Here is a 15,000-nt window from a genome sequence, read left to right as displayed (position 1 = left end):
ATTAATATTTGCATCTAATTTATGGACTATTTTTGGTATGAAATGTAAAAAAAAAAAATCAATCAATGCAGTATAAGTTATAAGTTAAAAATAGAGCAAAAGTATTTTAAATCCATTGAATGGAGGCAGATTGGTTCCACCTTGTGGAAAAATACAGAAAATCACCTGTAATACCATGTTGTAGCCACTAGATGGCTGTATATTCAGTGCTGTGCATTCCTTAGTTACTGAGCAGTGTTTTCAGGCATAATTGCTCAAGTCTTTGTAACCCCTTCATTGCTGTGCCTTTTTTTCTGCATTGTAGATGATTTGTAGATTGTACACACAAAAACATATTTGTATTTTCGGATTTCTGTCTATTTCCCATTCATTTCCAATGGTGGTAATTTTTTGACCGTGAACAACACGAGTGGGACTTTTTTTTTTTTTTTTTTTTTTTTTACGACTGTTTCGCTTTTTTGAATCAAGCCCATTATTTGGGGGGGGGGGGGGGGGTCACATAGAAACTGTCATATAAGTCTCATACCATTCCAGGGTTAAACTACACTAGAGTTGAGTGTTGCTTATTATATTTAAAAATAAATAGTAATTCAATTTAAGTTCGGGCTCTGTTGTTAATTGTAACCTTATAGTAATGTAAAAGGGCTCCATGTAGTTTGAGGTAGGATTTTTACCCCTAAGAAAATGTATATCAAAACTGAATTTGAAAGAGCAATTTGTTCAGTAAACCACTGTTTAATAAAAAAGAAAAAGAAGGAGAAAAAGAACAATGTTATGTTTAGTTTTTTCTGCCTAGTGTACCGAAACCATACCAAACCATGTCGTCAATACCGAGGACCGTACCGAACCGTCATGATTGTGTCCCGTTACACCCCTAATAACTACAGTAACTATTTTGTTTAATGACATAAAATGGTGATCAGAAGTGAGTTATTAATAAGTATTAAAACCTCCACCGCCTGTAAAATCTTATTTACACAAGTAGGAAATATGCATCTGAATGGTAGCGGTAAATAAATGACGACTTTCTCTAATTCATTATTCATAACTACACATTTTTGAATACTCAATACTAGTTGAGTATAGTTCAATAATTGTGTCCCTGCAGCACAGAAGCAGTCATCAGTATCACAGACGTATATTTGGAGAAATAGACAATACACTGAGTCACAATTATACACTTCTCTTTGATGCCAAAAATCATTAGTATATTAAGTAAATATTTTATAAATTCCCTACCGTAAATGTATCAAAACTTAATTAGTAATTTGCATTGCGAAGAACTTCATTTGAACAACTTTAAAGATGATTTTCTCAATATTTAGATTTTTTTGCTCCCTCAGATTCCAGATTTTCAAATAAAGTCCTCCTAACAAACCAAACATCACTGGAAAGCTTTCAGATGATGTATAAATCTCAATTTCAAAATTTGACCTGTATGAATGGTTTTGTGCTCCAGGGGTCACAAATTTAGTTTAAATCACATCCACTGATGCGATGCTCCTGATTCAAAATCAAACTTGTTTCTTAATGTGCAGTGAAAAAATATGCTTGTGCTGTGAATCAGGCAGTGAATGTGCTCATTCTGAACACAAACACCAGTCATGTGTCCTATCGAGACAAACCAGCACAGACTGCATGACTGTTAGTGTGTGTGTGTGATTGTACATCGCATGTGCGTTAGCTCCTGGTGTGCGCTCAGTTTGTGTCTGATGAGTGAGGTAGCAAAGGCAGGGCAGCTTCGCTGGGGTCCGAGTCGCTCGCGCTCAACAGCGCCTCCATCTGTTTCTCCAGGAGCGCGGTCAGCTGGCCGCTCTTGTCTGTGCAGTCGTCTGTGAACTGCAGGTAGGATGTGTTCTTCAGAGCGTCGGGCAGACAGGGCACCAGGTGCAGCGCCCCGCCGGGCGTCACGCCCTTCACACAGGTGTAGAAGTCCTGCGGCGGCACGGGGGCGGGGCTTAGAATCATGCTGTAGTCCATGCCTGGGATGCACATGAGCACTGGGTGGGCGGAGCCAGGATCTGAAGGAGGCGGGGCTCCTTCACAATAAGGGGAAGGGCCATGGCTTGAAGGAGGTGGAGCTCCCTCGCAGTAGGGGGCGGGGCCAGGATTTGAAGCAGGTGTGGCTCCCTCACAGTAGGGGGCGGGGCCACTGCAGTAGGGCAACGGACTGCAGCTCGTCTGCGCAGGAGTCACAGCCGGACATGGGTCCACACTCACCTGGTACCACGTCTCCATGCTGTACTGCGGCGACTTGTAGCCGTGAAAGCTGGAGAAATGACGATTGATCTCGTCAAGCTTCCCCTTCTGTAGGAACAAGAAAGGACAGAGCGTAGAGAAGGTAAAGCAGGTGATCTAAACACTACTCCTAACTCAAAAGGGTGTGTGATGGCTGGACTCTCAGACCTTCAGCAGAACCGGTTCAATCCCTCGGATTCTCGGCTTGGGAATCGGTGGCAGCAGGAGCGATTTAATTCTGCAGGAGGAACACAAGCAGAGAAAGACGTCAATGACAGTTAGTTATAATTACTATAACCTAACCCCAACCCACACACTAACCCTTGCAGAAAACAGTTCAGAAGAAGTTATTTACTTTGTTTTTACACATGAGGCCAACCCCGAGACGAGGTTTGGTCAGATTAAACTCACTTCAAAATATATAAGTACACATTAGTTTTGGTCTTTTCATGGGGTTTTCCCATCGACTGATGTGGACCCTTCTCACAAGACTGTGAGGATGTGTTTCAACAGTCATCAGTATCGTAAATCCTCACAAGTTTTTTTATCAAAAAGTAGTGTTATTTCTAAAGCAGTGTCTCAAGGAGGGATGCTAAATTTGACATCGTTCTCTCTTCTGACTGCTGCTATCGGTCTCTCTAAATTGAGTCATGAAAACACTATCGTGGAGTTCTTCTTTTGCTATTTGAGCAAATGGGAAAGTAAAAAATATGTTTGTGGTACTCTCCCATTCGCTGCTCTAGAAGTTTACCCAACTATGACGACTTCCACTGCTGAGAAACCCAGAAATGTGATAAAGGTCTTTTGTTTTCATACTAACCTAACAGCATTTTCTGTCTCCTGAACTCTTAGCCTTCTTAGTTTTCTTTTCATACATAATAGTTTTTTAAATAATGCATTTGTGTTTGTTTATGTGTTTCTCAAAGCTAAGCATGCTACTAGAATTTGACAGATTTTCACTCAAAGTAAGAGAAAATTTGAAGGACATCTGTAGATCTGTGACTCTTCGTGACTGAACTGAACATCTGACTGAGACTCTGGATCCATGTGACCCAATGACGCAGATTTACAGATCCATCCGAGTAATTCATGTCGACAGTCCGTCAATACAGATACCAGAACTCACTGACCTCTTGCCTCGCGGGGCGATCCCTAAACCCACGACGAGGAAGACCATGATGGTGATGCTGGTCACGAGGATCAAGGCCAACATCCGATCTGAGAGACAGACAGAGCGATATTTAGAGCTGCACTATCAGTCATGGCAGATGGGTCCTGTGTGTGTGTGTGTGTGTGTGTGTGTACCGGACAGAGGTCTGCCGACGATGCTGATGTTGATGGACTCGCTCCATGTGCTCCAGTTTCTGCTGTTGGTGGAGCGGCAGCGCACCATGAACTCATACTTTCCCACTGCCAGATCGAACAACTCCACTTGAGGCTCGCGCAAACGCTCTTTTACCTGCAGACACCAACAACACACTTCATCCACAAGCCCTCAAGCATCAATGTCTGTCTTACAGTCTTTTTTCTGCTTACACACATTTGCAAATCTGTCACTTTTTTTTTCAAAAGTTCACACACAAATCCAAGAATTACACACAAAAAGCAAAACGCCTCACATCTCCTGCAAAATGAAGCATTGCATTCAAAATATAGTTGCAAACACCTTTACCATGTTATATTTTTGGATATATCATAAACACATTCTTATTCAAAATCTAAAGCTCTTCTTTCATAAGCTTCAGTTGCAAAAAAAACCCTGTAATTTAAATTCTACAGTTATTGTAATAAATAATGGAGGCGCTGTAAGCCGACTGGTGTCGCACCTTCCAGTTGTCCGGCTGAGCGAGGTGTCTGTAGCGCAGCTCGTAGAGGAGTGTGATCCATCCAGCACGAACCTGAGGCTCAATCGGATACAGCCATGACAGCAGAATACTGCGACACGATTGATCCACGCTCTCGTTCAGCACGACGTACGTCAGGTTGAAGGGCGGGTCAGTCTCCACTGGGGACGAAGCACATGAGACTCATTAACAGACCTGATGAAACATCAGCGCTCCAGCAAACCTCAGGAGACTTCACTGAGACAAGCTGAGCTGCGAAAGCCTGAACATTTATAATCACGTCGAGGCATTTAGAACCGCTTCGCCAAGATCCTTTCAGTGTTCAGCTCTTAAAAGAACCTTTTAAAAGCACCTTTTTCACCCCAATGGGTTGAATAATATAAAGAACATTTTTCCACCATCACCTTTATCTTTTTATGATCTTTTAGGAACTGTTCAATGAAATGCCAGCGCAATCACTTGAGTTTTTTTCTTTTAACAGAGAAAGCAACTTCTCCTAGATAATCAGAATTGTAAACTGTTTGCATTATTTGTGTACATTCACAATAAAAACAAATCTCTGTGAATCAGAAGCGCTGCAGGTGCGTGATGTGATGCATGTGAATCCTCATGTTCTGCTGTTTGCTGCTTTATGCACATTTAAAATTAATCCCCGGGAAACAAATGTTAATATTTTTTTTGATGGGTCACAGACCCTTATTCCTTTCTAATTTAATTCAATTCCAACTTACAATAATCTTGTCGATTAACAAGAGTCGGTTGTCGATTAGAAAAAATAACCAAAATGAGCATTCCTAAATGCAAATCAATAAAAAAATAATTGATTCTGAGATGTTCAAAATGTATCACAATTTAAAAAAAATATATGTATGTTTTTTGAAAGGATCTACACTCTTAAAAATAAAGGGCTTTTTATTGCCATCTTTGCTGGCTTGAAAAACTTTCAACATCCATAGGAGCTACCCATTGCACAAATATATCTTTATAATGGAAAAAATCTTCTTTGGATATTTAAAATGTGCCTCACGCTAGCACTGTTCACTGAATCATTCTTTGTTAAACCAGTAATGGTTCTTCTACACCATTTTGGAACCTTTATTTGGCAACACTTTTTTTGATAGTCAACTTTAGACATTAAGTAACATTGCAGCTCCAGGTCAACTAGCAGTCAGAGTACTATTAGTAGACTCTCTGCTTAATATCTTCTAAAACTTTATTTTGATGGGTCCAGTTTACATGTAGTCATTAGGGATGGGGTGGTGTTGGCGCAGTGGATAAGACACATGCCTTTTTTGTGAGAGACCCGGGTTCGAATCCACTGTGAGACACCAACGTGTCCCTGAGCAAAACACTTAACCCCTAGTTGCTCCAGAGGCGTGCGACCTCTGACATATATAGCAATTGTAAGTCGCTTTGGATAAAAGCGTCAGCTAAATGTAATGTAAAAAATAAATGTTATGTAAATGTAACGATTAACCGCGAGCTGGGTGAAATTCAATTCAAATTGGTTGAGATGCTAAACAAATCGAGATTCATTTAGGGTTAGGAGTTTATATGAATGCATGTCTGAGGGGAACTTACGGTCTTTAGACGAGTTTAGATGGTATTTTTTTATTTTCATCTAGCCACTTTATTGCATATTAAATGAATATGTGCAGCGCTGTGAAAAAAAGGGCTGTGCTGTTATGTTTACAGCAGAAACCAAGGAAAGGCTTTAAGCGCCATCAGCTGGCAGAGAGTGAATCTGCGTCTCGATCAGCTCGTCCCCTGTTTCAAGCAGATATTTTCATGTATAGTTTCACAAAACTGAAGTCAAACCATTCTGTTTTTGCTTCAAAATTCCGAAATTATACAACCATAAATTAGATTAAATACAGCTCATGTTGCATGTATGTAGCATTTTAGTTTGAATCATTATTAAAGTGCAGTGGTTGCCTCCCAATCTAGGAATGTTATTGTTCTAAGAATGTTCCGAGAACATGTTCTGGGAATGTTTTCAGTGGCAAGTTTTACTATAGTTCCCAGAATGTTCTGCTAAAAGGTAGGATAACATTCTCTAAAAACATTCTAAAAATGTGATTTGATAACATTATTAGAGCAGTATCGCCTAACATTTGAATTAAGATATAAACAGGAAGCATCCCATTGGACATTGGATGTGTACTCAAATGTTGCTCAGATGTCAAATTTTTCCAGCAACAGTATTTCCAACTACACATATTATAAACCAGATTATCTCTGTCATACATTTACAAAAGGTCTTATTGAGGTTTAGATGTCTATTTAAAGGTAATAGTTTGGTTTGATGTCACCATTATGGTGATAAGTGTTTACTTTAGTTGGGCAATTATACACTTGAAGTTTTAATGCTTTGTTCTTGCTTCTGTAGCTATTATGTTCTGGCAAAAACAGCAGGAGAACACATGATCAGATGATGCTGGTTGCTTGCTGATGATTAAAATGTCTTGAGGTCTGATTTCATACAGTCTAATCTATGGTATTAGTTGCACGTTAAGTTTTTAGAGAATGTTATCCTAATTTTTAGCAGAAGATTCTGAGAACTGAGATTGTTACATCCGTAGCAGACATGTAGCATAGTTACTTATACTTAGTAGAAGTTAGCAGAATATCTAAAGTGGACTATCAATATAAAGCGTAACCCTTTAATTTAATAGTGTATGGATGTTCAAAAAGCTATTTATGGAAACACCGATAACAAGTGTAGTGCGAGATAAACACGCATACCCTTTAGGATATCTCAATATCTGCAGTAAAACAAATTCCATGTATGCTAGGTTGAGAAAGATAAATAAAAGTATGTGCAGAGCTCATTGGATGAAACTGGAGAACTGCAGCCAGAAGAGTTGATACTAATACTAATATTTCCTATGTCAACTGTGTAATGCATCACCTATATCAGCCACGTCCAAGCAGTGTTTGTATGAAGAGATGTGTCTGGAGCGCGTGTGCGCCGTCACGTTCATGCAGTAGATCTCCCAGATCTGAGTGTGTTTGGTATCGAAGAAGCAGCTGTTGATGCCACCGCTCACGTAATCAGGACACTCCTGAGGAGCGCTCTCACTGTAGGGCGACACCACCACTGTTCATTTCATCATCTGATCACCAGCAGCATATACACTCTACACGTATACTCGATCAGTGTTGTTTCTGTGCAGTGTGTTTCACTCATGTCTCACCCCTTGGTGTACTGGAGCGTGTAGGTGACGTTGTCCTGATTCGCGATCGGACGCCACCAGCAGGTGAAGATCTCCATGTTAGGAGAGCGGCAGTGGTAAATATACGGCCTTGTTCCATCTGCAATGTAAGAAACACTGACTTACGATCTCAATGAAGATGTTTATTAAAGTACATTCTCAAACCTTTTTTTGGAGTCAAGGCACATTCAGCTTTAAAGATTACTGTATTAGGATCCACAGCCATTTATTATGTTGTTCTGATTATTATAAGTGCATGCTGCAGATTTATTGTTGACTTGATTGCACAGATACTATTTGAACTGATCTGAGCTGATGATGACATCGCCGAATCACTGATGAACTGACTTTAACTGGAAACCTGTTTGCTATTGTGCTCTTTTTAGACCTTCTTTACAGCAGAACTGAATTTTGTTTGCATTATCGACACACTGTTTCCCCGTTTAACACTGTAAAGCTGTTTTGACACAATCTGTAGTGTGTAAAGCAACTCTAGAAAAATAAGTGACTTGACTTGAGGGAAAGAGCTTACAGCTTAGGTGTACCACAAGGTTCAATTTTGGGTCCGTTGCTTTTTTGTTTCCATATAAATGATTTACCTGAAGGTTGCAAGGAGGTTGGTTGTCAATTATTTCTGTAATAGAAGAAACCTCTCATCTGGCTGCAGAAATGTTAACCAGGTGTTTCCAAACGGATGCAGGACAACTGTTTAACTTTAAATTATAACAAAACCATTTTTTCATGCGTTTCTCTTTAAAGAACAAAGCACTGGATGTATTTTAAATATAACTGACCAAAAGGAAATCAAGGAAGTGAGGGAATGTAAATATTTAGGTGTCATAGTAGACTCTAAGCTTAAGTTTGATGCCCATATTAAGAATATAACTTAGACTTTTAATAAAAATACAAATTTAAACTGTTTTCGTATAATAATACCATGTATATCTCTTAAAGCAGCTCAAATGTGCATGCATGCTTTGATATTATCACATATGTTGTGCGATAATTTGGGGCCAGAGTTCCCAATTAGTTGTAAAGCCTGTAATGTCATTATACAAACAAATTATTTTGTATAAAAGCCTAGCCCGAGACGTGGCCTGCAAACTAGCTTCATGCTATATGCAGTATGTCAGTGGTGCCCAACCCTACCTACCTGTACAGTTCAGTTTCAACAGGGTTGGGCACCACGGCCCTATGTACACAGCGTCGTTTGTCTGTGTGTAACAATGCCTAGTGTATTGTCCCTCTTAAATAAACAAACAAATAAAGAAATATTAAAAACATATATTGGAAAGCCTCTTTCTCGTAAATACCTTTGACAGCTAGCGATTATATTTTTTAATATAAGTTGTAAATAGGCATGTTTTTCTTACACAAGCACATCACTTTACTTTAGAAGGCCTTTATTAACCACCCAGAGCCATGTGAAGAGCTTTATTATAGATGGATGCACTTTTTGGGCTTCAAAATCTGGACCACCATTCACTACCTACATAAAGCTTAGAAGAGAGGATGTTTTTAAATATAACTCCTATTGTATTTGTCTAGAAGAAGAAAGTCATCTACACCTAGGATGGCTTGAGGGTGATTCATTTATGAGTGAACTATCCCTCTAATGTAAATGGACTATTTGCTCAGGATCACCGTCAAGTGTTGGTCTGGATCTTGTCTGCAATAAACCAAGCTCTTTGGGTTGATTGTTTGCTCTACTGGAAGCAGATACGATTTTTATGGCAGGTGTTGTAATTTCTTACTGCAACATCAAATGTGAACATAATAAAACTTTATGAGGTAGAACAACATATTGTGGCCAATGAAGATAATTAAAAATCAGTTGTGTTCTTGACTGGTCAATCCAGTGATCCAATAGAGCGAGTCAATCATTAGTGTAACACAGAATACACATCCTTCTTGCCTTCATGCTATTGGACGCTGGAAGTGGGCGGAGCAGATCTGAATGTGCGTTTGATTGACAGTCACATTCAAATATTCTCCCTGAACATGAAACACCAAAAGATTCACTGCTCTGATCAGATGGAGCGCGTGCTCATCGATGGATACAGATTCGCCTATTACTGTATATAGCTGCAAGTTTATTTGCTGGGAGCAAAACTAAAACACAAAACACTCCATTATGCAGGTTTCTCTGCCCGTTTGAGATTATGACATGTGGGCTAATGCTAGCAACTATGCTAATCTGATTTAGCCGCTACACATTCCTACAAAACACAGACACAGAGAGTGCGTTGTGAGCGAGTAATAAACACAGCAATGATTGGTTAAAACAGGCTTAAAAGTTCAGCAGAGTTTGTAGAGTTCATACAGAATCACTCGAGAGGCGGCCTGACCGGTGATTTTAGATCGGTCAGAGTCTACATTGAGTTATTAAAGAAGGTTATCCAAAAACATTAAAATATTGAGTACATAATGCAAAAGCAACAAACTCATAATATAAATCTCAGTTCATGCTGAATTTAAAAACAAGCAAGACTGAACATGTACACTGACACACGCACACACACACACACACACACGCATACATGCACACGCACACACACACACACACACACACACACACACACGCATACATGCGCACACACACACACACACGCATACATGCACACGCACACACACACACACACACACACACGCATACATGCGCACACACACACGCACACACACACACACACACACACACACACACACACACACACACACGCACACACACACACGCATACATGCACACGCACACACACACACACACACGCATACATGCACACGCACACACACACACACACACACACGCATACATGCACACGCACACACACACACACACACACACACACACGCATACATGCGCACACACACACACACACGCACACACACACACACACACGCATACATGCACACGCACACACACACACACACACACACACGCACACACACACACACACACACACACACACACACGCATACATGCACACGCACACACACACACACACACACACACGCATACATGCGCACACACACACACACACGCACACACGCATACATGCACACGCACACACACACACACACACACGCATACATGCGCACACACACGCATACATGCGCACACACACACGCACACACACGCATACATGCGCGCACACACACACACACACACACACACAGTCTGGTAAGCAATCCTTATAGAAGAACAAATATCTGGCAGTGGGTTTAGAAAAATACGTAATTCAAAGGGAAAACCAGTTTTCATTCCACACTGACAGATATAGTTTCTCCAGTAAATGTGTCTTGATTTATAAATTAGACATTTGCAAATGGAAAACAAGACAGAAGAAAGAACAGCAGCTTTTTCCGTTAGATCAGGAGGTACAGTTACAGTTATTTCCATATTTTAGTGAGGACCCTCAACAGAGCATCCAAACATGTGTGCTGTTTTACCCTCTCTTCTATATTCATTTATTCTTCATTCATTTATAATAATATATTATGTTGTTTTTATTAATCCATTTAATATAAAATCATTTATAATTATCATTATAGCCATTTATATACTTATTTCATGGATTCAATAATTGATTAGTCATTTACATTCCATTACAAACATGATCCTCCAGACGATCAACTCTGATGCGTTCTTTCAGATTCAGTTTGCATTTCTTCACCATTCCACTCGATCCCAAACTGGAAAAACCAGCCTTCTCTTAAAAAACAAACACCTGTCTCAGTAGAGTCATGAGAACACAGTCCTGCCGCTGGAAACACTCATTAGACACATCTCTAACTAACCATCTGAACTGTCTGAACTAATTAACAACGTGTCTTCCCATCGGCGCTCGTCTGGAACACGAGTCGGGTTTTCTGCCTCGTGCACATCAGAATGTATAATTCAAGATCGACGGCTCGTGTAAAAATGATTTATTTAAGATATGCTGCTGCCTACAGTGAGTTCTTCACATCAGCAGAACACACACACAACATCTGAACAAACAGCTCTGTAAATGGACTCAGAAACAATGGGAATGATGGGAAATGTACAACTGGATCCCACTGAAGGACTGCTGCTGTGAATACCGCGGTAATTCTTATGTAACTGCACAGATTGGCCTCATTATCCAGGATTTCCTCCGCAGCTGAAGACGTGTGTGTTATGGAGACTAATCAGATCTGTTTGAACTAGATTCTCCTCTTGTCGTTGCATTAGCTGCACGTTTCTGATTCTTCTGTTTATATAGTTACAGTCAAACCAAAAATGATTCAGACACCAGATATAACTTTTGATATGGTAACACTTTATTTTTAATTGTAATACAGTACATAACTTTCTATCAAAGTTATCTGACATTATCAAGATGAATTTGTTCTTGTCATACTTAATTATCATTTTCTAAACTATATTGAATAAACTGTGATAATGAGAGAAATGCTGAAGGTGTCTGAATAAATGTTGGTTTGACTGTATCCTACAACCTAGAATTAATCTGCTGGTCTCAGAGAACGGCACAGTATTTCCCTGTTAATACTGTAAAGCTGCTTTGACACAATCTGCATTGTTAAAAAGCACTATATAAATAATGGTGACTTGATTTGTTTTGTATCTTCACTAATAATGTAAGAAGTCGCTCTTGCAGGTTGTGCGTGCCTCAGATAACTCATATTTAGCAGTCTTGATCACATCGATCATGTGTTAAGTGTATTGATCTTCACTCACCGTCCTGCTGGACCGAGGCCGTGTGTGTGTACGGCTGCAGCACTGCGGTGACCAGCGTCCAGAGGAGCGTCAGGAGCAGAACACACAGCATCACGCGTCTGCAACACACACACACACACACACACACACTTCAACTGCAGGTTACAACTACTCACTTCACATTTATTTTCAGTGCTTTTCAAGTTAATTGTATTTGTGTAGTTCATTTACAACAGCCACTAGACTGACCAAAGTGCTTTACAAAAGAGCAAGATTATACGACATACTGTACAGACAGAGGTGGACAGCAGCGAAGTGCATCTACTCCAGTTTGTTTTTGAGTATCTGTTCTTTTCTGGAGTATCTGTAAACTGACTCTAACTTCACTGCATCTGAAAGACGAATACTGTACTTTTCACTCCACTACATTTCTATCAAGGTCCTTGAAGTAGACAGTTTTAGAGCTTTAAAGTCAGAGGGTGATTTTATTTTAAGACAGTCTATCAGTAATCACTAATGTAGGGTTACGTGAAGTGATTTCCCGGCGTTTCTTGAACACTGAACAGTTCCAAATGTGATATTCATTAACGATTCAATAATAAGAAGTTAATATTGTGGTATTTCAATGTTGCATGGTGCATGTTTCTATATTACAATCTAAAGTGGAAATAAAAGTCTTCATCTACACTCACGCATGACGTTTGGACTGACGGTGACATGCACAATGTCAACATGATGATGTGTCAAATGTCAACTCATTTTACACGCATGCAATTTCAGAGACATACAGTATATGTGCAAAGCCTATGATCTTTTGACAAGGGCTGAGGTGAACTGGAAATACTGGAACCTTCGCCTCACAGACTCAATGTTTGTCTTTAAATGGCAGTAAAATAACCCTAACCCTCTTGAGAGAAGACTTTGAACGTAGAACTTCAATCAAAGACTGTTTGCTGGATGTGAAATCACACACGACTGAAAATGAAGCACGTTAAACAGCGCCCTCATGTCCTTCAACCCTGCCTGACTTGAAGATGTTCTGGAGAACGTTAGGAAGTGAACAACATCACTGACTTGGACTGCATGCACAAACAAAGACACTGTGAGGAAATCCTGAACATCTATGAACTCAGACAGGTTTGGAAGAGCTTGAGGGAGAGTAAATGAATGCTCAAAATCTGAATAAAAACAGATGTGCTGTGCACAAACATGCAGGCTTTCATTCACATCAGTCACGTCCTCGTGATTGTGCGTCAATGACATTAAAGTCATGAAGAATAAAGAGTCAATTTATGAAGCAGATAGACACACACACACACACACACACACACACACGCACCTCCTCTGACGGTGAGAGTCATGAGACTGATCACAGGACATCCGTCGCCTGCAGTCTCTCTAAACCACATTAAACTCTGTCCAACACAAACATTCTTCACTGATACAGATCATTCAAACAAGAGGAGTGAATCTTCTCTCTGAGCTTTGTGACATTAAACAGCGATAAACGACTGGTGTGCTTTCAGAAAACCTCCATCACAGCCTACAATAACTATATTTGCCCATTAGCTAACAATGCAATACAACACAATACTTAAATTATACAATACATCTGATTTCTATAGCACATTTAAAACAACTTACATTGACCAAAGTGCTTTCCAGCATCAATACATAGAGTCACACAAAAAAAAATTAAACTTTATAATTTAAAACCTGATCCCACTGAAAAAGGTTAAGACTTAAACGCATCCACGGATGGAGAAGATTTAATATGCATTGGAAAAGGGTTCCATAATCTCTGAGAAAGCCCTATCACCCTTTGATTTTAATATCATTTTAATTTAATATCATTTTAATTATTGTATTTTAATAAGGAATCAAAAGGTCAACAATATATTTTGGGACAATGCCATGCAACACTTTAAAAACCATCAACAAAGCAGTTAAAGAAACCCAGACTGGGGTAATTCTCTCTCTTCTTTGTTAGCATTTCATACTAATTGAAGACGAGATAATTGACCCTGTGAAACACAAGAATTACAGTAATTGATGCGTGATGATACAAAGGCATGAATAATAGACTGCAGGTCCTTAAAAGAGAGAATTCATTTCAGTTTAGAAATAATTCTGAGTTGATAAAATGCACCCTTCACAACACTAGTAAATCTCAACTAAAGCTGAATCCATTACAACACCCAAGTTCTTGACACGATCTGAAACACTGATCTTCATAGCAGTAAACCCTCTTATAATGTTCCTTTTCCTTGGAAGCAGAAGAAGATCCAAAAACAACACAGTCTCATTAGTATAAAAATGAATCGCAAATGTTTTACGCAATTTTTCAATTTTGCCCTTACATTTCATAACTTTGGATGGAAACAAAGCTAATCACAATGTCCTGTTTAATACTGTAAAGCTGCTTTGACACAACCTGTATTGTAAAAAGTGGTATATAAATAACGGTGACTTGACAATAAAAGCAGACACATTAATGAAGAGAGTCATTTGTCTGCTTTAGATAAAGATCACTTCAATCCCATCAGATCTCAGAAAGTTCATTGCATTAAATATTCAGTCAGTGACTGTAATTGCATAATTAATCCCTACACCGTTTCCTCGAAAGACCAAAGATTCATCTAATAATGTTAAACAAAAGAAGAGAAACGATATGGATGTGTTATAAAAGCATCTTTAATTAGTAAAGCCCTGTAATGAAGCCATGATTGTGCTGGAAGAAGCGGTGATCCGTGTTCATGTATGTGGACGTCTGGTGGGGCATGATGGGATTGCTGACGCTCTCTCCGCGCATGCTAGTCATTATCTTTATGAACTCAGACCTGCTCAGTGACCCCAAACACACAAACACAAAGAGCTTCAGAAGGGAAAAAATGCCTTTTCTGAAGCTCCCACATGCATTCGGCTAAAGCTTGTCCAATATCTGGAGGAGCTTAAGAGCTTAAAAAGAACAGCAAGAATGAGCAGAGATTTACCACCCACCGCTATT

The 15,000-nt window shown here is 39.5% G+C and overlaps 1 protein-coding gene across 1 annotated transcript in view; it reads right to left on the bottom strand.

Annotated features, from left to right (window-relative positions):
* Positions 1-1,327: 1,327 nt before the first annotated feature.
* The window catches only part of LOC132142959 (prolactin receptor-like), a 25,466-nt gene continuing 11,793 nt past the window's right edge, over positions 1,328-15,000 (bottom strand). Inside the window, exons 2-9 of the mRNA XM_059553137.1 lie at positions 12,015-12,112; positions 7,280-7,397; positions 6,994-7,163; positions 4,065-4,243; positions 3,544-3,697; positions 3,369-3,456; positions 2,407-2,476; positions 1,328-2,307 (exon numbers count right to left, since the gene is read on the bottom strand). Coding sequence (XP_059409120.1) covers positions 1,699-2,307; positions 2,407-2,476; positions 3,369-3,456; positions 3,544-3,697; positions 4,065-4,243; positions 6,994-7,163; positions 7,280-7,397; positions 12,015-12,112 — 1,486 coding nt within the window. The 3' untranslated portion in view covers positions 1,328-1,698. The remainder of the gene's footprint in view (positions 2,308-2,406; positions 2,477-3,368; positions 3,457-3,543; positions 3,698-4,064; positions 4,244-6,993; positions 7,164-7,279; positions 7,398-12,014; positions 12,113-15,000) is intronic.

This window comes from Carassius carassius, chromosome 7, assembly GCF_963082965.1.
Source record: "Carassius carassius chromosome 7, fCarCar2.1, whole genome shotgun sequence".
Classification (NCBI taxonomy): Eukaryota; Metazoa; Chordata; class Actinopteri; order Cypriniformes; family Cyprinidae; genus Carassius; species Carassius carassius.
The sequence above is the reverse complement of the archived record's forward strand: the minus strand, read 5'-3'. Positions and strand labels throughout refer to the sequence as shown.